We start from the raw sequence: 24,397 nt of genomic DNA, 5'->3' as shown, positions 1-24,397 counted from the left end.
GAGATGATACGGGTTGGAGAGGAGAACGCACTTATGCAGGAGGAGAGAGAGTTACGGCAACGCTTTTAAACGATGTGCGTGTTTTTTTTTTTTAAACCACACCTTTTGCTCTCTGCTGCAGCGATCTGCTGCAGTGACCCCGACGGATGTGAGGTCGATTTTAAAGCAGACTGCATGTCGCAGGTCTGTGACTCAGTCAGCCTTTAGCTGCTGTGACAAAGACATAAAAATATATCACTTGGTTATTTAAAAGGTTCAGAGGACAGTTATATAAACCTTCAAGTCACATTAAGATGTGTTTAAATGCTGGAGTCATGTCATCTGGGATTATTAAGGTCTCTTTAGGGTTCCTGGCACATTACTGCCAAGTCAGTCACCGAGGTGAGACCCTACAGGTGGAATTTTAACTCACATATTTAATCTACTCTTACTGTTAGTGTATATTGATATCAGGCATCGTTAGGCACACGGGAGCATATTCATGTTTGCCAAGGAAAAAGACTCAGTTCCGGTTGCATGCCGTGTTGTACTGACTGCCCGCATGTCCTTAAGCCTTAAAATACTGAACAATGGGATTGCCACGACTGAAAGGCTTGAAGGGCTCTGAAAGATTTGAAAACCTGTTTTAGTTTTAGCCTTCAAGGCTTCAAGTATTTGTTCTTCCTGTAACCAGGTTGCCCCTACAGGTATTGTTTTTCTTTTCACACATTTGTGACAAAACTGAACTTCAGTCTAATGCTGATTCCGATTTAAATAATTTTAAATGTACGATTCAAGACCCTACCGACTTTGTGTCATTTCTGTGGCAGGTCTCAAAATGTGCACAGTTTAATGGAATGCACTTGACCCTTTTTTCTCCCTCCTGCTGGTGCAGCTGGTGGTGCTGGGTGCGGCCGGCTCAGAGCCGCATCCATAACTTTCTCCCCACGTGCTCCCCATGCTCTCATATTTTTGTACTGCCTCTCTGTAGCTGCACGGCAGGCTGAGTGGCAGCTGTGCGGCAGCAGAACTCCACACTCCAGCGTGCATCCAGGTTGCTCGCTGTTGCATGGTTACAGGCACTTCTTCCCTACCATTGGCTTAGAGTTTGCAGAACTGGCGCCCATTGGCCAGGCGAGGAGAAAAACAGGGCCTCCATTGGCTGCTGGGAAGTGGATGGCTGCTGCGATTGGTCCAGCTCAGCAGCTCCCGCTCCTTGGAGACTCGGCCTGTGTAAACATCCTGGTTGTTTCTTTCAATGGAGTGTGTTTACCAGCAGCTCGGTTTTGCCAGTGTGTGCAGACTGAGGCTGAGAGTCTCTGAGGAGCAAAGAGTCTGGTGAGAGCGAGGCTAATTGGCTCCCTGCTCCGCCATATGCTTTATGATTGAAGAAGCACTCGGCACTATTATGACACTTTTGACAGCATTACAGGCAAGGACGCAAACAACCCTCAGTCTGTCGGCAGCCTCGCTACTCTCCCTCTTTCTTTTCTCTTCATTCTCAATTCCAACGTCTTCTTTAGCGTCTCCGCTGCCTGGATCTGTCGCAGTCGGCGGCAGCAGCCCCACAGGCTACATGTTATCCCTTTGGTGACGAGCAGAGCAGTGGTGTCCCGGGGCTCAGACATGGAAAATAAATTGCCTCGAGTTCTAAATGACACAGTAGGGCTGTTTGTTTTGAGTTGTTTTCATTGTTCGGTTTAGCACTATTTTTGTAGTAACTCCCCCTTCCCCTCCTCCGCTGCTCGTTTTCTCCATTACCATCATGATACCTAAGTTATACAGTCAAGTACCCCCACCCCCACCCCTCTCTCTACTCCTCCTTATTCTTTATCTGGAGTACAAAGAGTCCACAAAAGCCTTTGATCTCCCTCTCAGAATGAAATTCCTCTATCTCTTGCTCACCCTCTTTCCATCTCCGAAGTTGAACTCGACGCTCTCAGTGACTTTTTCCTTACTTCTACATTCACCGCATGACTTGGAGGGGGCGGTGCCGGCCGAGTGAAGGCCGCAAAAGCTTCCACCCTCTCAGAGAGCCGCCTGCGTAGCAACAACCAATCAGCCCTAACATTTTTGGCAGGGTCTCGCAGCCAATCGAGAGGGTGAGAACGGGCTTTAGCGCTCTGTTTTTATTGGTGGCTGAGAGGAAAAACAATGTTTTCCTTAGTACTCTACACTTCAGTGCTAGTGGCGAGGCTGATAATGCCGAGAGCAGATTTGGGGAGATAATCTTGGCTTTGATGGGGCTGAAAGACACATGGCTCATTACTGTTAAGTGATCCTATTTGCATTTTTATGCAAACTTCCAGCTCCGGTTGCGCTTAAACAGCTAGCTGGTCCAGAGCAGCAAGTGCAACTCCCTGTGAATGTGTCAGTGACTAGAGAAACCTTCCTAAAATTGATTTCCACCCTCTGAAACAATCCATTTCTTAGCTGTCCTAAGGCTTAAACATCCTTGAACATGCTCCTTCTCCTTCATGACCGAAGAGTGTTCGATAGGTGAAATCGATAAGGGATTACAGCTAGTCAGTAGCAGATCACCTGCTCGGTCTGAATGATGGATAGTGCGGTTGATGCTGATATTAAATACACTCAGCTTAGTTAACAGCTGTCAAAGTGCACATAAATAAAGATGATGGATGATGCGGTGGCCACGTTTTCTTTATTTCCTCGTTTTCTTTTCGGTCTGAGCCGGGAAAGTGAACAAGCGTAACGCTTTCTCTTCCCTCAGCAACTGCTGTGTAGTTGCGCCCGTGGGAGGCAGTTAAAACCCCGTATTTCCCAGTGGCCAACAGAGGGAAGCTGCTCGGGTCCCAGCTGTGCTGATGTGAGGCAGTGGGTGCTCAGACACAGCATTTGTGCGCAGCGGACCCTCTCCGGTTAAACAAAGCTAAAAGCCCCGTTGACAGCATCTCCTCTAGACAGATACAAATCAATAGTCAGGAAGTGGTCCCTGCCAGAGCCCAGGACACGATTGACAAGCAATGTGGCAGAAGCCCTAAGAGTAAGGCAAAGGGTGGGGCTGGGTGTCTCGATTCATTCAAGTCAGTTAAACTGTTTTTAGCCTGGTGTTACTGGACAAAAGGGAGAAGAAATGTTAACAGATCTCGCTGTGTGGGCACGTAAAGGGGAATGAAACTCTTTGGGGAATTTGTACTTTGATTCTGATGGGGGGGGCCTTGGACAAGTTTATGTTTAGGTACAGCTACAGAAATAACTGGGAGAAAAAAAAAGAAATTTAAAAATCCATCACCACAATAATTTCTAAATCTTTTCTCAGAGGTGAAGCGCACTGGTGCCGTGTGAAATCCATAGACCATGCATCATCCACGGGAAAACGCTGTCACCCCCTGCATCTTATTTTCCCTCCTATCTTATTTTTAGCTTCTCACTGTGTCTATGCAATCAATGCCTCTGAATGAAATGTGTGGAACAGATGTCCACTTTATTTTGCTATAACAGTATTCAGTATTTAAAAAAAAAAAATCTTTTTTTCTTTTACTCTACCAATTTTTGTGGAATCAGAGTAAGCTTTAGAGTAAGCCAGTGATGGCCAAACATCGTTCACTATATTCAAAAGTCCGCCAAATTCATTGCTGAATTAAACCGTCAACTCTGAATAAGAGAATTTGTTGATCCTTTATATATTTATTTGAGGTTTTACATGTAAATTAGCCTAATTTTATGGCAGTAATAACAGTTTTAAGCCTGAGAAAAGTAACCATGTCAAATCCCCCTGTGTACTCTAACAGTCTCTGCTACCATCTGTTTCAAGGCATCATCAAGTGAGCTCTTCCCATACCTGAGTCGTAACAGTCTTTAATGTCTTCTCTGAAAAAGTCGATAGCAATGAAGTTTACATCTATAAAATGAGGACATAAGCAAACCAAGACATTTTCAATACTTGTTGAAAAGAAATCAACTGTGCTTGTCTGTGCTTGTAAAATCTCCACCGTGTCCGCATTTCTTCTACGTCTCTCCCTCTCTCCCTCTCTCCCTCTCTCTCTCTCCCTCTCTCTCCCTCTGTGTTTCTCTGCAGAGCATGTACGATTCTCTGTAGACCCTTCTCACAATGGGAGAACGAACGGGTAAAAGAGAGGTGGAGAGAGAGGAGATTGTCCACTAGTTAATTGATTGTGGATGGCGTCATTCTCTCGGACGGATAAAAATAAAAAGATAAATAAATAAATGCTAAAATGGGTCGCCAATATACTTTGGCGGCCGATAATATACCTGGGCGGCCTGCCCAAGTATAGTCTATGTGTGGGGAAGACTGTAGAAGTAATATTTGGAAAAAAAAGTTAAAAATTGTGAGCAAATAGATAGTGAGTGAAGTATAGTTTACTAATCGGGTTCATCCATTTATTTCTTACAAAGTTCACACACCTCCAGCTCTTTCAGCAGAGTTTACAGCTGTAGCCCCCATCTCTTCATCCGGCATTTCGGCCATATTTAACATTTTCATGTGGTTTGCCTCGGGTGTGCAAATTGCAACATAAATGAACAAGGTGCTTTTTTGATGGACCCCTGTTGTGGTTCACCGACGACTCAAACTTTATGGTCTCACATGTTCATACTGTATTTTGTATGGAAATAAGTCAATCTGTGTGGGATGTCTGGTCAGGTTTTTAATAATCCTCAAGTCTGGTCCCATCTCTAATCAATATGCCACCCAAACTAGCTGACAGGATGGGGCTTGTCGTGGCACAGGTGTGCTGTTGGCTGCAGTTGAAGGTCACCCTGACTTTCTAAACAAGGGCAGACTAGAGGGGGAAAGACAACATCTGCACCACCGCAGTTCTTTGCCCTTTATCGTCTTGTCTGTGATGGCATTAGGCTGAAACCCCCACTGGGAAGACGGCGTTAAAGGACAACACTGGTGTAAATCAGTTTTATTTTTGTAAAAAAAAAAAAACAACTCGTGCTTGTTGCTGCCTTTACAAGTGCAAGACAGTCTTGTCAACGTTGGTGGCCAGGACTGAAACACGTGTAGCTCAGCCAGTATGTAAAGCTGCAATAACTGTCTACAAATCCTTATTTGGAGAGTGTGTCGAACTCTTTGTGTTCTGCCCCCAGGTCCCTTGTGATCATCAGTACCCTGGATGGGCGGATCTCTGCTCTGGATCCTCACAACCAGGGCAGGAAGCAGTGGGATCTAGATGTCGGCTCAGGGTGCCTGGTGACCTCCAGCCTCAGCAAACCTGAGGTAGACCCACACCTGTGTTTCCTTTGCATTTTTATTCATTTGAATGGGGAAAAATAAGGAAAACTTACCTTATGTTGAACAGGAACACATCTGGAAGAATGTTAAAGCAACTAAAATTCAGATTTATTGCTCGTTCTGTCTACCCTAACAAATAAAGATGATAGTCTTTGTATAAAAATATAAACGATCCAGATCAGTAAACTAGTGCTTTAATCAATCTTTCAGTATTATTCCAACTAAGTGTAACAAGCGCAGTCTCATCTGATAAACACAAGGCTCAACCACAGCCACTGAAACAAGTTAATCGGACATTGTTCAGCTGATTAATATCCACCAGTAGATGAAAAGGTCAATTTCCACAGTCTTGACATGTCAGTGGGAGGTTAAGGATGCGGGCTTGTCTCCGCCTTTGCCTCAAAACAAACACTGTCCCTCCAGGCGTTCTCTCTGTAGACAGTAAGACCAATAATTGAACTCGGTGCACTTTGAACAGTCAACCAAGGGTTGCTGTTGCTTACATTCATTTCATGTACACACATACACAATACATACCAGACATACTGTACACACCCACATAAATCTGAGAGTAGCTGTTTCGCCTGGAGGGTTAGCCTCTTTGTTGACTGTAGTGGTTTACACATACAAGCACAGCAAGACCCTCATCTGTACATGTATACACAAGCTTAAACCGCCCACACTGACGTGCTGAAAGTGAAGCTTAGCCCAGAGCGAGACCAGAGCGCTGCTCTCCGAAATACATACGAGAGACGTGCTCATGGTTCACTTTGATGTGGACTCGCTCTGTGTGAGAGTTTTGCCTCAGGGAAAAAGCCTCTGATGCTAACAACGGTCTGGATGGCTGCTGATATCAGTTTAATGTTAGTCTGCTGCTGCTGCTGCTGGTAAGAAGTGTAATGAACTCTCTGGCTCTGTCATCTAAATGCATTTCTGCGTTATTAGTTTGGTATAACAACGAAAAATCAATCTAGAACCAGTTCGAAGTGTATTATCTTTACATAGGTAGGGTGTCCTCAGAAAAAAGCCTGGCTCATGGTTGTGATCTTTTTTGTTTCCCACAGAAGTAGATTGATTGATTGCAATCAGTTGGTGGTGGGCAGCACAGATAAAAAGCCAGCCCACACTGTTTGATTGACAGCTCAAAATCAATGAGCACTTAGCTCAAAAGAAAAGTATTAAAAATGTGTATAAAATGAAAGCACAGAATAAGCAGTTTAAGTTGCTTTTCAACGATCCCAAATATAGCAAGTTTTGTGGTTTCTCACTGTAGAGGAATCTCATTCAAGTATTTAAAAACCCCCCCCTATTAGTGGGTGAAGTTGTTCACAAGCACTTGCCATCAGCCTGAAGAGTCTGCAGGTTTTCACCCCAGCTAAACACCAAAGCAGCTGAGTTCACTAATTGGCAAACCTACAATTAGAAGGAGGGAACTAATCGCTGAGATCAACAGCTGTGGGTTTGGAATTTAAAAAACCTTCAAACTCGTTCTGCTCGCTGATATATGGTTGAGAAGTGCTGTGGTTGAGATTTAGATAATCAGAATTCATGAACCTTTTTTTTTTTTTTTTCTTTTTCTTTTTACTAGGGTCTTCAGAGGTTATAATGCGGAGAACCCCTAAAGGTTCCTCGAAGCACTTATAATTAGCAGTATACAGTAGAGACTGCGTGAGAGAAGTATGGCTTCTGCACTGGCTGCATCAGAATGTACATATGACCTTGAATATGAAGTTGCACTCCACTATGCAGAATTACAAGATATAACGCTTGTTATATGGGACCTGTACTTTAAGTCCTGCCTTCAGTTGAAGAATTACATGATTATCTTGTATTTCTTAGTTCACAGAAAATTTACTTTTCAGAGATTCAAAGCGTATTTTTTTCCTAATGTCAGTTTGTTTACCTATACTGCTGATTTGATGGGTTTTTTTTTGTTTGTTTTTGTTTTTATTTTTTGGGGGGGGGATGTTAAAAACAAAACAAAGAAACAATCTTCATATTTTTTATGAAATTTAACTGTGACAAAACAGAATTAGCTTACCTAGACACACGCATATATATATACAGTATTGCTGTATAACAGAGAGTAATATGTCAAAAATTTGACACCAGTAAAAATAATTTCTCAATTAAAGTGAAAGTGACCCTTTGTAATGCTACTTTAGTGAGTCTTTACATTTTTTTTAAATTAAATATACTTAAGAAGGTAAAGTTAACAAATCACTCATTTTGTTAAGAAATATTGTTTTTTTCCTGAGAAAGAAAAAAAATTTAAATACATTTTGGTTGGAAACATCCACAAGTCAATCAAAATCAAATCATATATCAAAAATCAATTGAAATCTTCTGTCTTAGTTTATTATTATTACTGTTGTATAAAACTACTACAGTACATGACTACAGTATGGAAATGTTTTTATTTTAGTACTTTCTACAGCTGCTTTGTAATCTGAGGGAACTACGAATCTTCCCTCGCCTTTACGTCTGCGTTGTTGACTTCACATGAAGTGTCAAGAAAATCAGGGACAGACACACATGTAACATCCTCCTGTCATTCTCCAATGTTGTGACAGAGGATGCTGACTGTGTGTGTGTGTGTGTGTTGGACTCCTTCTATCAGTGTGTTTTCACCTGTTCGCTCTCATTTGGCTGACAGAGCGGAACGAGGGGAGATGCCTGTCAGCTCTGAACCCAGTGACTGGCTGTGACGTCATTTGTTATGATCCCTGGAGTGTGTGCTTGTGTGTTTCTGTCTTTTATGTTTTTTTTGTTTGTTTGTTTGTTTTTTTTTTTTTTTTTTTTTTATGCTCATGTACTTTATATGAGTTTAAATCCAGCCTTGCCCTCGCTGCCCTCAGTAACCTGGGATGCCTGTCTGCTGTGTGTGGGTTTTTTGGGTGTGGGGGGGGGGTACCACCACCACTACCCTCCCCCCACCTGCCGAGCGGCTTAGCAACAGTTTCATTGGTGCTTGCTGGGTCCCTAAGACACCAGTCTGCTCGGTGATTAGATGCTAGGGGGGTCTGCCGCCGTGCCATTGGCTTGCCTCGACTCACCGGGGAGGGAGCAGCCAGTCACCTGCTGCATCCTGCAAAGTGTGTGTGTATTTTTTATTTTTTTATTTTTTAAGTGAAATGAGGGACAGCAGAGCCACAAACAGCATTGTCTGCAGAAAAGAAGTCATCACTTCAAAAAGCCAGGGGTCGCTCGGGGGTGTTTGGAGGGGGGTGAAGGGTGTGTGTGTGTGTGTGTGTGTGTGTGTGTGTGTGTGTGTGTGTGTGTGTGTGGAGTGGGGGGGGGTTAGATGGAGGGAGTCAGTGCCAACGTGCAGTGAGTCATGCTGGGGGGGGGGGGGGCAGGGTCAAAGGGATGAGGAGGAGGTAGAAGGATGGGTGATTACCGAGGTGAGGTAATGCCTCAGACCAGAGATGATGTCATCACATAATAGACAATACACACACGCTCGCGCCACAGTACACACACTCGTATACCTCTGCTGGCATGCAGCGTGAATGAATGAATGATGAGAGAATTTGATTGATCACTACACAGTGACTAACCATTGATCGCGTCGCACTGACTAATGTGACAAGCAATAATTCTTCTCGCCTGGCAAAGGAAATGAAAAAAGGCCAGATGGCCGATTGTTGTTTTTTTTTTTTTTTGTTTTTTTGCAGCAAGTCGACCTTTCTTGTAGCTGCTCTGATTTCGTTTTGATCGTCTTTTGTGTTTAGTTTTGTTCTATTCAAACCAGCAGCATCTCTCTCTCTCTCTCTCTGTCTGTGTCTCTCTCTCTCTGTCTCTCCCTCTGTCTGTCTCTCGCTCTCTCTACCTCTCTCCCTCTATCTGTCTCTCTCTCTCTCTCTCTCTCTCTCTCTCTCTCCCTCTGTCTGTCTCTTGCTCTCTCTACCTCTCTCCCTCTATCTCTCTCTCTCTCTCTCCCTCTGTCTGTGTCTCTCTCTCTCTCTCTCTCACTCTGTCTGTCTCTCGCTCTCTCTCTCTCTCTCTCTCTCTCTCTCTCTCTCTCTCTCTCTCTCACTCTGTCTGCCGCTTCTAAGTGGAGCAGTAGCCTTGTGGGCCAACAGTGGCATATTAGCGGCAGTTGAGTGCTGACTCCATTTGACAGGATTGCTGCAGCGTTGGCAGCAACGCACACAAACCCTCGCACACACCACCGCAACTGTCCGAACCCCGCTCCCTCTGAACCTACCCCCCACCCCCGCTACATTTCCCAAGGGTAGCATACAATGACACGATTAGAAACACGCCAAATAATTATCAAGTGCTCCACCTCATTCGGATGACTTTGGAAGAACACCTCCCATAATAAATCGTGTATAAAAATAAACATCTTAAAAGAAACAGTGTTAAAGATATAATAATAAAGAAGAGCTAATAATGATCTGCATGCAGTTCACATTCTATTAAAGGGCAAAACAAAATATATTAACCTCTGGATGCGCTGGTCTAGTAGAGCAATGCAATGCCCACTGCAGCCAACAGATGAATTTCTCAAAATAACTGAATGGCAGGGCTCTCGGACTGATAGCGGATATTTTTTGTTGGAAAAGGGGCATCTGGACATTCAGAAAAAGAGAAAAGCATAAGACTTGAATGAGTCTGATTTATAGCTCTTAAAAACTTAATAGACCCACGAAATTCATAGCCAAACAGTCCCAAGGAGAAGGAAAACATTTGTGCTCATCAGTCAGTTTGTTTTAATCATTTAGAAAGGGTTTTTTGAAGTTATAGGATCTTTTGAATCATTTATGCTACTATTCTACAAAAGTAAAAAAAGGCAAAATCTAAGCCCTTGTTTTTGAATATTTTTTTCTTGTTTTCAAGATTTAACACAAATGTGAAACTCAACACAAGACCTTTTTAAAAAAAAAAAACCAAAGACCAGGGTAAACAAAGACCATCTTATCCAAAAAGACAAGACAAAGACATAAAACAACTGAGTGGGGGTGGGCTGTTAATTATATATTCATACACATTTCATCAAAGGATAGCTTTAATTTGCTTTGATGGTGTTTTTTCATGTAATCCAGAAAGACCCACCATATCTTTCTAAAAATAGATTCCTTTTCTTCATTTTTTTTTTTTTTTTACTTCTCGAATGTTATGCAGCTAAAAAATTTGAATAAGTTCCTTCCGATTTGCGAAACAGATTTTCCATTTTAAAGAAAATACGTTTAGCTATCTTATCTATAGCTAGCATAAAAACTCTATAAACTTATGGCATGGATACTGTTAAGATTTAAAGTGGTAAATGTACCCAACAGACATACAGTATATTAGGGCTAGTGAAAAAGTAATAACATTTATGTTGCATAATGTTCTGCAGGTCCGTTGCCAAAAGTCATTAAAATTGTGACACTGCCAGGTGGATTGTATTGACTTTTCCCTCATCCAAACCACATTTAAAACAAAGAGATTAGCAATAGATTTATGTTTATGCGGTGTGAACGAAAGGAACATGAAACGGAAAGAAACACAAATCAATCCAGAGTTTCCTCATTTATTTTCTGATTTTTGGTTCATCTAAGTCTGGTTATCTCCATTGCATAATATTACAGAAGACAGTAGATCTTTATATTTTTAAGAAGAGGTGTTATATTAGGGAACTTCCAGGGGGAACTACTGGCTTTAGCTGTAATAACTTAAGAAGTCATCTCAGTCTCATCTTGTTTTAGCTACTTTTCATCACTAAACTTTAGTGCCCTCCTTGATGACTTACATGTAGATCGGCTGCTTTATGTTTCAAGAGCTGTTTAAAATAAGTCAATTTTAATCATCCCACGTGCCACAAAAACCTCTATGAACTCACTGAGACTTCAATGTGCTGAGATAAAATGATTGTTAAGATGTATTCAAACTTAAGTTCAACCGAAATATAGTTACTATTTCACTAGAAACCCCTGTCAGATTAATAAAGAGCTGATGTGGTGGTTATGAAGGCAAAGTACAGAAATTAGGAGAAGGAGTTTGAATTGGCCTGCAAGGCCAAACACTGCAGCAAAGCTTAAACTTTTTGTCCTATGGAAGCCTCAAAATTGTCACCTAGGAGAGGTTATATTTTAAATTTCAACCTGTTCCAACTACAGCAGAGGCTGTAATTATTGAACTTTTTGGTTACGCAAAACCAGTGTGTTATTCTCTGATGTGTTGAAGTTAGATGGCATGAAAAAGTACTACACAAATGCTGCAGAAAACTCTTGTGTAACATACATTTTGACAACTTCTGCTTGTTTTTTTCCTCAGTTTCCCCCCACTACTTGCTGATGTAGAGTGTTTTTTTTTTTTTTAAGTATAAAATTGTAGATCAGTCAGTGCAAAAATCATTGGAATGGAACCATGTCTGTGCCCATGGACAAGATCAAGAAAACTAGATCAAAACCTAGTATTATGGCTGGACCGTGTATGGTCAATGTGCAAAATTATGGGCAATTTGTTACAGGGATAGTTGGTCCTAGTGTCTATAATATGAATTCCTGGATATTGAATGTAGTGGTCTGTAGTGGTCTTAGTAATATTTGTTATTAAAGTGTACTGTAGCATATCAAAGGACATGGTTAAGCTTTGATTTGAGTTTTATAAAAATAAGGTTATAAATGCACTTGCAAGAACATTACTGCACACTTGTATCTTGAGATGTTTGATTTGAAAGAGAACTTACTTTAATTGTAATGATAACTACTGTAATTATCTGTTAACTCCCCCTGCTCTTTCATCTGTTTCCATCCATGCGGATTTCTCTTGTTTTTCTAACACTCCCTCTGTATTGATTGTCTTGTCAGAGTGATTTTCTTTATTTGGGTTGCTTTAACCGTGTGCTCTCAGCGCATGGAGAGGTGCAGCCCTGAGAGAAACCAATATGAAGGCCCCCTGCGGACGCAGTTGAAAACTGTTGCGGATCCGCTGTAAACGCCGCCTGGTGATGTAATAGAAAATGTTTGCACCGTTTCATTTTGGGGCGGTGGCCAAGGGGAAAAGTCCCATACCGATCGATGGTGTAACTTCGTCCCGAACTCAACTCTGTCGCTCACTCGGACATTTGGGGGTGTAGCGCTGGATTGTGGCCGTTCCAGCCAAAAATAAGCGCATCTGAGAGAAGAGATCCGGGCTAACTGGATCCGTTAGAACACTTGGCTGGATCAGAGGCATGGATTAAGGCATCAGGAGCAGGATGATTCATCCACAGCGCTGAGAAGTTCCCCTCTGCTTTAAACCTCTTTGCACCCCCTCAGCCATACCAGCATGGTGTGATGTGATGGTCAGATTGTTAACCCCTCCTCCTTTCACTTGCTAAATTTATCCGGGTCTTGTCTCCAAGCCAACCTCCTCCCCCTTAAAAGATGACATCACCTCTGCTCCTGGCTGTTCTCTCCGCTAAATCATTCGGCCACACATTGCTCCCTCCTGGCATTTTTAAATCCACCACCGAGCTACTACACTGACCTTTTTAGTGTCTGATAGGATTTCCCAAAACAAGATGAGTGACAGGTCACAGGTTGGATGCCAGCAGCACTTGATGTATCCATCCCTTTATGAAAATGTCCACCAATGAGATAAGGAGTCTCTAATTGGTGCATAACTGCTTTTATGTCACTGAACAGTTTGTTGAAAAGGGTGAGTCACAACTTGGACGTCCAGATAAACTGATTTTTGATGAGAGTATTTGTGTAATGATGGATGAAGTGCTGGAAGAAAACAATTGTCCTTACACCCCCTGCTGAGCTGAAGCTATGGAGGTTTAATCGGGATTAGGCTCAGGTTTTTGCAATGATGTCATCCTTGTAGCTCCCCTACAGCGAGCACCCAACAGCTCACACACAGGAACACGCGCACCTTATCCAGGGTCGCACACTTTTATGAAGATCCAGGTTAATTACTGGAGCTCTTAGTTGTGTAATGGTCCCAAGCCTGTGGATTGAGTCCAAGTGTGCGGGGGCCAGCGCTGCTGCTGTGTGAGCGGATGTGTGTCGGCCAGTATTGTCTGTGTGGGCAAGTGTTTTCGTATTTGAACGATTGTCTGTCGGAGCTGAAAAGGACTTTTCAAACTGTAAAGGATATTCCGGGAGTGTTGATGTGTGTTAGAAGCTTCCAGACACAGAAGTAATAAAATTTAGGATCAGTTATTTTGTCAAGGATAGTGTTGTTCAGCAATTTGTCCTGATGACTCTGGTGCATAGTCTTATAGTAATTGTAGGATGTAGTTTATGCAGCAATGGCAACAGTACCTTTCATTCCGCTCTGTGTATCTTGGGCTTGTTCAGACAACTTTAGTAGGGGGACCTAGGTGGGGTACAGCATCATCTGTATTCCAATTCTTGTCCCGCTAGTTAAGATTATTGGGCTACAGGCTACAGGTAATTGAAGAAAAGCCTGCAGAGCAAAGGGGTTAATGTAACATTTAGTGAGAAGTGACCACATCCGTGGCCTTTATGTGATGGGATTATGTGTGGGGCCGCAACTAAGAATTATTTTCATTATCAGTTCATTTGCCAATTATTTTCTTGATCACTGATAAATTGTTTAATCTATAAAATGTCAGAAAATAGTGAAATTTGTTGATCCCAGTTTCTCACATTCCAAGATAACATCTTCAAATGTCTTCTTTAATCCACCCCACAGTCCAAAATCCAAAGATTCAGTTTAATAGGATATAAAATGATTTTTAAAAAGCAGGAAATTGTCACATTTGAGGGGCTGAAAGCAGTTGTTTTTTTTTTTTCTTCTTTTTTCCATTTTTGAATTTAAAAAAAATTACCTAAAAGATTACTTTCTCTAATGAAAATAGAAGCAGACTATTTTTCTGTGGATCAACTAATCAATTAATCAACCAATCGATGCTACTCTAACTATGTGCCTGTCCAACTAATTTAACATCAACTTGTGATAGTTTGACAGTAAATGATCAGTAAAATCTGATCATTCTTTTAGGTATTTGGCAATAAGATGGTCATCCCTTCACTGGACGGTGCCTTGTTCCAGTGGAACCGGGACAGAGAGAGTATGGAGGCAGTGCCTTTCAGTGTGGAGTCCTTGCTGGAGTCGTCCTACCGTATCGGAGAGGACACTGTCCTGGTTGGGGGCAAATCCCTTACTACGTATGGCCTGGGAACCTACAGTGGCAAGGTCAGTGACGTAAATTCAATTAAAACATGATAGCATGTTGATAAATCTAACGAATGAAATTATAAAATTGTTTTTTTTTTTTTTTTCAACCTGTTCTAACGACACAAAGAAAGTAGAACAACCCGTTTTGTAATTTCCCATGTTGTTTGCCTCAGCTTCGGTACATCTGCTCTGCGGTGGGCTGCAGTCACTGGGGGGATGAGGAGATGGACTCCGAAGATGTGCTCCTGCTGCAGAGGACTCAGAAGACCGTGCGAGCCATCAGGCCCCGATCAGGGATGGAGAAGTGAGTTGTATTCATTGAATCAATCTGACATCGTCAGTCGGTCAACCTGAGTCATGAAGCAGCTACTGCATCTTGTGTGATATTTCAGAAAGGGACACAGTCACCCCACTGACTTTCCGTCAGTGGCTTCAAATAATGTCAATGAACTGTTCAGCCACTAGTAGTTTTTTTAATTTACCTGCTGACTTTACCACACTGACCAGACCTGATACTTGTAATTGTATGTACTTCCTCTACTTTCTCATATGTAGCATACTAACTTGCTCTCTAAAAAAGAAGTTTCATAATCTAGCCATTCTTTTTGGCAGCATCCTGACCTCTCCCTCAGCAGGGCAGGGTAAATCTCTAATTGTATTAGGCAGGCCCATATTCAATAAATATCAATTTTGGTTACATGTGGTTTCAGCGGATTTAAAATGCAGTGAGTAAAAAATAATTCATTTATTAAACAAAATAATACTCACCAATTCAAATCGTTGGTTTACTTTTTATTAAGTTAACCCCCTAATTGTGATCATCAGTTACAAACTGACAACTGAAGTAGCCGTTTCAACTGTGCATTATCTCTCTTGTTACAAGGTGGAACTTCAGTGTTGGAAGCTTTGAGCTGAAGCTTGTTCCCGAGACGCCGCCTGGAATGAACTTCCTGGAGGGAGAAGTGGCAAATGGCGATGCCTGGAAGGAGAGTCAGCGGGTGATCACTGACGAACCAAAAGAGAGGGAGCAGAACCAGAACCAGAATCTGGACCTTGTCATCAAGGTGTCAGTTCCTGATTGGAAGGTCATGGCTTTCAGCACCAAGTATGATGGACAGCTGGTCTGGGAGCGTCAGGTGGGATGTTCTGAACTCTCTAAACTAAATTTACCGTTCCTCACGCTGAGCGTGTTTGCAGTGGTTTATTTGATCTATGGCGCTTCACGACCCTCTTTCTCGGAGATCAATAAAGCATATCAAATCATTCTGTATCATCCTGTGTCATGTAGTTCTGCACACCCATCGCCTCAGCCTGGTTGGTGGGCGGTGGTAAAGTCACACCAATCAGCCTGTTTGACGACACAGCTTACAGCAGCCAGTCAGAAGTTGATGAGGAGGAGGAGGAGGGCGATCCGGAGAAGGCCAGAGGAGCTGAAGAGTCTAGTGTGTACTTAGGTAAATTTATACCAAGGCATATATAAACACCGGAAGTGTGGAAGTGTTCGTTCCTAATGTCTACATGCATGATTTGTTAATTATCATCCTCCTGTGACTGTTTTCAGTACAAACCTTCTACGGTTGCATATGAGGTACCGTTAAATCTAGTGCATGTATAACTCTTTTGCCCTTTCCTCCACCCCGCAGGGATGTTCCAGGGACAGCTCTACCTCCAGTCCTCAGTGAGGATCACTGAAAAGTTCCCCTCCAAAGCTATCGGATTGGAGAAGAATATAATTCCACTACCTACTGTCAAATGGAAGCCTCTAATACGTAAGTCCACCACTCCTCAGTCATTGGGTGCTGTGTCTAATCACCAAAGGGACTGGGTTTTTGAGGGCATTTACACCCAAGGCACAGTGACCAGAGACTGACCTCGTCATTGTAGTTTTAACCACAAAGTGAAACTGTGTGCCCAAGAAATACTTGAAGTCATCTGAATACTGTGTCTCCCTGTTTTCCCTAATGCCCAAAGCTTTGCCCATCTTTATTCCCCTTGATATATGGCTACCCAGGATTGTTATTCCATATTGATCCGTCTTTCTACTCACATCAAAGAACTTATTCATCCTGTCCTTTACACAGAATCCCCATCTCGGACACCGGCCCTGGTCGGCTCTGATGAATTTGACAAGTGTCTGAATAACGACAAGTTCTCCCATGAAGAATACAGTAACGGAGGTCTGTCCATCCTTCAGTATCCATATGGTAAGGACTTGATACTGGACATAGGCTGTAAAAGACCAAAATAAAGTCTTATATGCATGCATGCAAGCAGAATGCACAGCCGAGAAAAGCGAATTGGCTGAGAGGGACAAAGGAAACAAAGCTCCACTGACGGATTTCTCTGTTTTCTCCTCGTAGACAATGGCTACTTCTTCCATGACAGCAAGCGTTTCCGGGAGAAACGTGACAGTGCTGTAAGCCTGATAAAGGGGAATGTGGCGGGGGCAGACAGTCGCAGGAGAAAGGACCCCGTGCTGCTGCTGCCGTGGTGGAAGGAGATCCTGGGCACCATCGTCTTCTGCATCGCCACCACCACCTACATCGTCCGCAAGTTCTTTCACCCTCCAGCCCCGGTAGCCTACGTGAGGGTAAGGCCACAGAAAGTCTGTAGCAGGAATACCATAGTGAGCATGACCGCTGGTGGTTATGCTTTTCAAGTAATGTTAATGTGAGGCCAGACATTCAACTTATACAAACCAGTGAACAGTGTAAAAATTCCGCTTACTCATTGTGGGATGATTCCTCACAGTATGGATGCAACCTTAATTTAATTTTGTAAAAATCTCTGCTTTATCATGTAGAAATAAATGTATAGCACAATCAACACAAACTCCTTAAAGTATGTCACTCAATAAACTTAACGGTCACATCCTTGAGTCTTTTAATTTGAGTGTCTTGTTAGATGAGAAAAAGTTTGTATCAAACTGGGGATGGACCCTTTAAATTCTGTATTTGTAAAGCAAGATACAAATAGGCGATTCCTCTTTGCACTAGTTCCTTGAACATAGGCGCATTGATTTTATAGGAAAGTGTTGTGTGAGAAGAGGTTGAATACATTTGTCTGTTTCCTGTGGCAGAGGGACCTTGTTCAGGTGTTTCTTAGAAAACATACTCAACATGCCACAGAAGTTAAGCTTGTTTTTTTTTTTTTTTTTTAAACAAAGAACTCCGCCACATCTATAATTTCCCCAATGTGTCTTTGCTGTCCTCCTCCTGTCTCTCAAAGCAACGGAAAGAGTCGGAGACACAGTGCCAGACAGACAGCAAGTTTGACCTTGAGGTTGTGGAATCCAAAGAGCCGGTTACCTCGGAGACCCGTTCCAGCGAATATGTGTCCAGGTACATCATTAACACACCGAGAAGTTGAGGCGGGATATGCCCCATGTCAGTGATTTTGTTGTGACTCGGGAGAACTGCACATAGCACTACTACTGTGCCAGGAATTGTTATCATCACACTTGAAAGTCACACGCGAGTCTCACTCTTTCAAGGTGTAGCTACAGATTCAGCACTGTTACCATGGTGACCACTGGTCTTCCTGCCTGCCTTGATAGGACAAGGCAGAGATGGGAGATATGGGCCGTAGTAGTGCATGATTGGATGGCTCAGCTGTTTGCCATCAAATGAAAATGACCTTGGCACCCGCAGACCCCACCCAGCAGCATCTGCCACAGGGTCGGAGTATCACTTTACATCACTGTCAGCACACTGTCAGAAGACTTTTTGTTATTTCAGACATCCAAAATATGATCGGTAGCCATAATTTATGAGGTGCCACTGACCTCCTGAAGTCTGGTCGATGGAGTTTGTGCGTTTACATTCGTGAGCTAACCGACCCAAAACACAAGCAGGAATCTGATTAAACCCCCCCTCCCCTTTTTTTTCTTTTCTCCTGGTTTCATCACTTGCACATTCTCTTCTTTTGATCCACCCAAAACTGACAAACACCCCACCCGTCCCGTTCCTTTAAAGCTGCCGCGATCCACGCAAATGGCTTTTGCCAAAGAACTTTCTTTAAATAAAACTGGTGGCTGTTGCAGCAGCTGCTGACGGCATGAGTCAGGTTCATTAGGAGGGAGATAAAGATCAGGAAACAGGGCCTGAATCACATGTGCCCACTCATTTCCTAATAAGACAGCCTTCAATCCCCTGAGGAGCTGGAGTAGGGATGCTTTGACAGGGTGTAGAAGATAATGAATGGAAGAATAGTTTTGTGTTGTCTCTCTGAGCAGCAAACTAAATGGTTTTATTTCTTTAAGTCTTCTAAGAATAATGGAGAACTCCCTAATGGAGGTTTACGGAGCCACACAAGATGGAAACTGTGAAAAATTAAATTCACTATTGATGTTTTTTTTTTTCTCTCCCCTCTTTAGATTTTTTAGTCTAATCATTTGTCTTTGCTGTTATTCAACGTGTAACTTTGAAGAAATGTTTGTCTTAGTGACCGCTAAGAGTTTTTCTGACAGCACAGTATTAATATGAATTTCGTAATACATGCTTATCTTTAACTTGGTTACCTAACAACTCAGCGCCCACAGCCGGCCTTGATCGGGATTGGGCTGGTAGTAATTCCCTCTCTGATAATCAACTTTTACCACTCAAGACACCTCCTTAACTACACTGGATTGTATGATTCCTGGTATTTGAAATTGTCACAAACAGCTCCTTTCTGCCACTGAGCGCAGTGTGTTTTATTATTTTGCATAATGACAACCAAGTTGTCTCTCCCCAGGTATCTAACTGACTTTGAGCCAGTGCAGTGCCTTGGCCGTGGGGGGTTCGGTGTTGTGTTTGAAGCCCGCAACCAAGTGGACGACTGCAACTACGCCATCAAAAGAATCCGTCTGCCCAACAGGTAGTGCCTCTCACTGGTCACACCAGACTTCCTTGCTGGAGGCTACTGCCACTTCCTTTATCTCTGTTTTCTTTAAAGCTGTTAAACTGAGTTATGTAAGAAGCAACTTACTTGTCTTAACACAGAAAACCACACAGCGGCATAACTGACATATTGGAACAAATACTAAACATGCATTTATATTTGTACTGACAAGCATGAAAACTTGGTGTTCAGCTGCAGCAGCTCTGCATTTATTTTCATTTTAGCCCTGTTGTTGACTGGAGCCTCGCACAGTGTATAACAGACTAGGCTGTTATTATTTTCATGCCCGGTGTTCTTGTAGAAGCTCTTATCAAACCCTTGGTTTATCAAAGCCAGCTTCGTTTTATGTCATTACGGTAAGTTAGTGTAATGGAACAAATCCCCAAATTTTTGTCTTAGAACAGCCATGCATGCATTTGGTCAACAATGAATGAAGTGACTAGGAGCTCAAAGCATAAAAAATTTAATAAGAGCAAAATCTTATTAGGAATTCGCTGGAGTCGTGTGTTCAGTCCTTTAATTCCTGAAAAATCAGACAACCAACTGCTGAAAAACAACTGTCAAACTTGCCATGAATGTAAATTAAAGCCTAAAGCTTTTTTTTTTTTTCATCATTCAGGGAGCTGGCCCGTGAAAAGGTGATGCGAGAGGTGAAGGCCCTGGCCAAACTGGAGCACCCTGGGATTATCCGCTACTTCAATGCCTGGCAGGAAAGCCCCCCCGAGGGCTGGCAGGAGGAGAATGACAAGAGGTGGCTGAAGGACGCCAGGTGAGCCGGGGTTTTTAAACCTGTTATCCTATGTTGCTCAGCAGGTCGGACATGGCACGAAGTCTGCAAGGGGTCTGTTTTCCTGTGACGGCATCCATGCAAAGAAATAATCGCATTTCTCACATTTAGTACGCTACAGATTTTAGCAGTTTATTCAAAGTCTGGTGTGTTTACTCCGTTGCTTGATACACTTGATACAATTTTAATATTATGTAGTAGTTGAATGTTGTATTAGTAAGCCTGGCAGCAACATCACTCTCTTTCCTCCGTCAGTACCACCGACTGGCCAATGAGCTTCCTCGACAACATGGAGGCGCTGTCAGTTAAAGTGCCGGTGTCCAGCTCCGTCTTACCTGCCTGTGGGCCTGAAGGAGACGCTCTGGAGGCCTGTGTTGGTGCACACGTCCTGCTGTCCAGCAGTGCCGGTGACGCTGTAGCTTTTGGCGTTGACGACGGAGACCTATCCTTCCACCCGCTCCTGGGCCACGACAGCCTGATGTCTGAGAGAGACAGCCAGGCTGACCCCGATGCCTCAGACACCCCCCACTCCTTTGAGCTTTGCCCCCCACGCGGCCCCAGTGACTGCACCTCCTCTTCCTTCGACATAGTGTTCGAGGACTCGGGCTGCGACCGAGATGCAGAGGCAGACACAGACTCGACTTCTGGTGCCACCAGCCCCGGCACGCTGACGGAGAAGAACAGCTCGTCTTCCTCGCACGTCAGACGACAGGGATCCGTCCCGTCCTGCTCTTCTCCTCTACCCCGGCCAACCTCACTTACCTTGGCTCACCCCACAACTCCTCCAACCCAGAGAGTCCAGCCTTCACCCAAGGTCAGTCAGTCATTAACTCACACCGGTGTTATTAAAGGAATCCCAGTGTTGGGGTCTGTTTTGAGGTAATTGTTGGCCATTTTACTACTAATATTAGCTTTTTCTGTTGAACTGACAAGGAAACTGTTTCCAAATTTCCACAAGAATCATTGTAATAGCTGCAGGTGTGGACATTTGTTGTTCATATGCAATACTGAAACAATGAATTAACATCCTTAATCTCTTCTCTGTTCTTTTTAAGATTAATATTAGCCTTTTGACCAGTAATGACGTCTATACCTTCTGGTGTGCTGACAGTATTTTGATTAAAATTACTGAAGTAATAGAAAAATAAAAAGAACACATGTATTGTTTTAATTATAAAGTATATATTTTTGAGACTTCCTTTTTTCTTTTCCTCTTTTTCTAGTAACAGCTAAAGTGAAATATTTCTTTTTGAGTGTCAAATATAAATCGTTACTAACTCAAACATATTTTTCCTATCTCCAGGTGTACCTCTACATCCAGATGCAGCTCTGTCGGAAGGAGAACCTGAAGGACTGGATGGCTCAGCGCTGCCTACCAGAGCAAAGGGAGCACAACCAGTGTCTGGATATCTTCCTCCAGATCGCAGAGGCCGTCGACTTCCTGCACAGCAAGGGGCTCATGCACAGGGACCTCAAGGTGAACATACACACGCGCGCACTGTCCACTATAATATATCTTTTAACTCAAACAGTGAATGTGAAGCAAGAAAAGAACAATCCTGATGCTACTACTCTTGATTGCAGCTTCTGAAAGGGAACATTAACTTTTAAGACTGTAGTTTTTAAAGCTGCTAACTTCATAGCTGCACTTTAAAGCTGCAAGTGTTTTGTGAAAGAAAAACATCTACCTTTTCATCTTAAACCTCACATCAATTCACTTTGTGCCCCGAAGTAATTGTTATTATATTTAAGCGAGATGTTAAAAGCTAAATGTGAAATACAAAAACCCACCTCAAGCCAAGTGCCTGGTCTAAAGCAGATGTACCCACTAACATTTAGCTAAATCTGCTTTAAAAACACTTATTAAACACTGTTAATAATGTACTTCTTGCTGCCAAAGTACAAAGCTGCCTGGTTTGGTTTGATCACTATACTATGTGATTTACCGCGCTTGTGTATGTGAAGTGTAATAATAGCTGATGGTGCATTCATTAGTAATGCTCACTGCCTTCGTGTATTTGATGTTTGACACATCTTACCTAACCTGTCGCCATACGTCCTCCAGCCCTCCAACATCTTCTTCACCATGGATGACGTAGTGAAGGTGGGAGACTTTGGCCTGGTCACGGCCATGGACCAGGAGGAGGACGACGACGTGCCAAACGCCTTGACGCCCGCACCGCTCCTTACCAGACACACGGGCCAGGTCGGCACTAAGCTCTACATGAGCCCAGAGCAGGTGAGGAAACATATGCGCTAACTCATTTTTCGGACAAACATTTACTGGAGACGTTGTTCCTAAAATAATTTAGTTTATTTGTAGAAGTGTGCAAATTTTCATTTAAACATAGACTGAAGCTATGATTTTAAAAAATGAGACTAAGATAAGATTTGATTTTATACAATAATTCCTTATGGGTAAGTGAGTTAAGTTGATGTGCTACCTATAAAATAGACTGTATGTGTCTAACTCCATCCTTTCCTTTTTGTCCTGGCAGCTTTCCGGAAACTCGTACTCTCATAAAGTGGACATTTACTCTCTGGGTCTGATCTTGTTTGAGCTTCTGTATCCTTTCAGGACCCAGATGGAGAGAGTGAGGGTGAGTCAGGAAACACATGGGCACATAATCATTTCTTAATTTTACTTTATTTTCTCTCTCTCATGTAATTCGCAAAAGGGCTGTTAAACTGCAATATGTTACCCTGCATTTTGGCTTTAAAAACTGCCAAACACATGCTTGTTATTATAGTCAATTTAGACCGGATTTGTCTGTATTTTCCTCTTTACAATATACACCGTTTTCTGTGTAAGCTACAAATAGACCTGTGAAGCACCGAATAAAAAGAAAAGGAAAGCAGCCTTTTAAGACAGAAGGCTGTGTAATCAAAGCGAAAAAATGTAGAAGGCAGGTCAGGAGTGAATAAATACATTATTATACACATGTGTTTTGAGAATTAATTTATGTTGTAAGTAATATTTACCCAACCTGAAAATATTAAAAACTTTCAGATAATTTCCAAAGCTGGCAGGTCATCACCACTGTAAAGTTAGTTAATGTTGAAATGATATGATCAAATCTTCTGCTGCTTCAGTAAGAATCCCTGCTGCTGCTATTTGTGTAAACTGGACAGGAGAGAGTCTTTCTAATGAGGCACTTAGTCTTTCTGTCTGTTTCTTTTATTCAGTTAATTATTCTATTTTGTTTGAAAACTCTGTTGGGGAAAAAGTCATACATAATCGACATTGCCATTTGAATGATCATTATTATCAGTTTAAATAAGGGATTTTCTTTACCCATGTGTAATCAACAGGGACGTCTTTGTCTCGGCAACAAAGGGCCTGATCAGCCATTAGCAGAGCTCCGCTCTCAGGTGTTTACATCTTTCTCTTTTTCTTTTTTTTTCCCAGACGCTGACAGAGGTGAGAGTGCTGCGCTTCCCAGAGGTTTTCTCCAAAAACAATGTTCAGGAGGTGAGTGGCCTGCTGTTGCCACCTAGTGGCTGCAAACACAAACTACACCCAAATTATTTTCAGTTTGTCCAGAGAGCAAGCTGTAGGAAATGAACGAAGGCCCTGCTCTCATACCCGGCCTTAACCCGCGTCTTGGGTGATCCGATCACAAGTGGACAGCTCTAAGTACAGGTGTGAAAGCACCCCAGATCCATCGAGGACGCATCGAGATCCGATTGCTCAGACCACATTCGGAGGCGGTCCAGGCCACGTATGGCCACGTGCGTTTAGCAGTGTGTACGCGAATGTCTCCTGGGCCACGCCGAAGGGACCGCCCACTCAACTGAGGTCCTCGGCGTAGGCGGATGGACGGACTCATTTGCAAACAAATGCAAGTTTTACAAATCGTGTAAACTGGATTTGTCCACGACGTCTAAAGAATTTATAAAATCCTATACAGATACATTACGAGTGCGTCAAACATCTTGGGCGATTTGGTTTGCCTGCAACACACCAAGGAATAGAACCAGTCTGAATTGTTTTGATTTCTTCTACTTTTTATTTTGATTTCCAGCAGACAAGGGGGTTAAAAACAGCAACGCATTTGGTCTTTGCGAACGGAATTGACGTGCTTGTTTATTTGCGTAATGAGCGGCGAGGTGAGATCCGATCACTAGTGGTCACTCGAAATGCATGTGGAGGCGCGTTCTAATGACAGGTGTGAACTGACGTACAGCTCTCCACTTGTGATCGGATCACCTAAGACGCATGTTAATGCCAGGTATGAAGAGGGCCGAAGTGGGACACGGGCAGAGCTGGGAGGGTTCATTCTCATATTGTAGTCTGTCACAGATTTCATGACCAGTCACCAACATAATCCACTGAGTCAAACCTGCTGAGCTAATCCAATTTAGGAGGTGTATTCGGATAACTTTGCTCCCAAATCAACAGAATA

The 24,397-nt window shown here is 42.8% G+C and overlaps 1 protein-coding gene across 1 annotated transcript in view; it reads left to right on the top strand.

Moving 5' to 3' along the window:
* eif2ak3 (eukaryotic translation initiation factor 2-alpha kinase 3) overlaps nucleotides 1–24,397 on the top strand; it is a 33,936-nt gene that overhangs the window by 6,379 nt on the left and 3,160 nt on the right. Inside the window, exons 2-17 of the mRNA XM_040138284.1 lie at nucleotides 5,056–5,185; nucleotides 14,147–14,341; nucleotides 14,497–14,627; nucleotides 15,207–15,459; nucleotides 15,612–15,777; nucleotides 15,967–16,092; nucleotides 16,405–16,527; nucleotides 16,684–16,913; nucleotides 17,552–17,664; nucleotides 19,058–19,180; nucleotides 19,824–19,973; nucleotides 20,247–20,805; nucleotides 21,295–21,468; nucleotides 22,057–22,230; nucleotides 22,490–22,591; nucleotides 23,401–23,463. Of these exons, the coding sequence (XP_039994218.1) occupies nucleotides 5,056–5,185; nucleotides 14,147–14,341; nucleotides 14,497–14,627; nucleotides 15,207–15,459; nucleotides 15,612–15,777; nucleotides 15,967–16,092; nucleotides 16,405–16,527; nucleotides 16,684–16,913; nucleotides 17,552–17,664; nucleotides 19,058–19,180; nucleotides 19,824–19,973; nucleotides 20,247–20,805; nucleotides 21,295–21,468; nucleotides 22,057–22,230; nucleotides 22,490–22,591; nucleotides 23,401–23,463 (2,812 nt within the window). The remainder of the gene's footprint in view (nucleotides 1–5,055; nucleotides 5,186–14,146; nucleotides 14,342–14,496; nucleotides 14,628–15,206; nucleotides 15,460–15,611; nucleotides 15,778–15,966; nucleotides 16,093–16,404; nucleotides 16,528–16,683; nucleotides 16,914–17,551; nucleotides 17,665–19,057; nucleotides 19,181–19,823; nucleotides 19,974–20,246; nucleotides 20,806–21,294; nucleotides 21,469–22,056; nucleotides 22,231–22,489; nucleotides 22,592–23,400; nucleotides 23,464–24,397) is intronic.

This window comes from Xiphias gladius, chromosome 10 (assembly GCF_016859285.1).
Source record: "Xiphias gladius isolate SHS-SW01 ecotype Sanya breed wild chromosome 10, ASM1685928v1, whole genome shotgun sequence".
Classification (NCBI taxonomy): Eukaryota; Metazoa; Chordata; class Actinopteri; order Istiophoriformes; family Xiphiidae; genus Xiphias; species Xiphias gladius.
The sequence above is the reverse complement of the archived record's forward strand: the minus strand, read 5'-3'. Positions and strand labels throughout refer to the sequence as shown.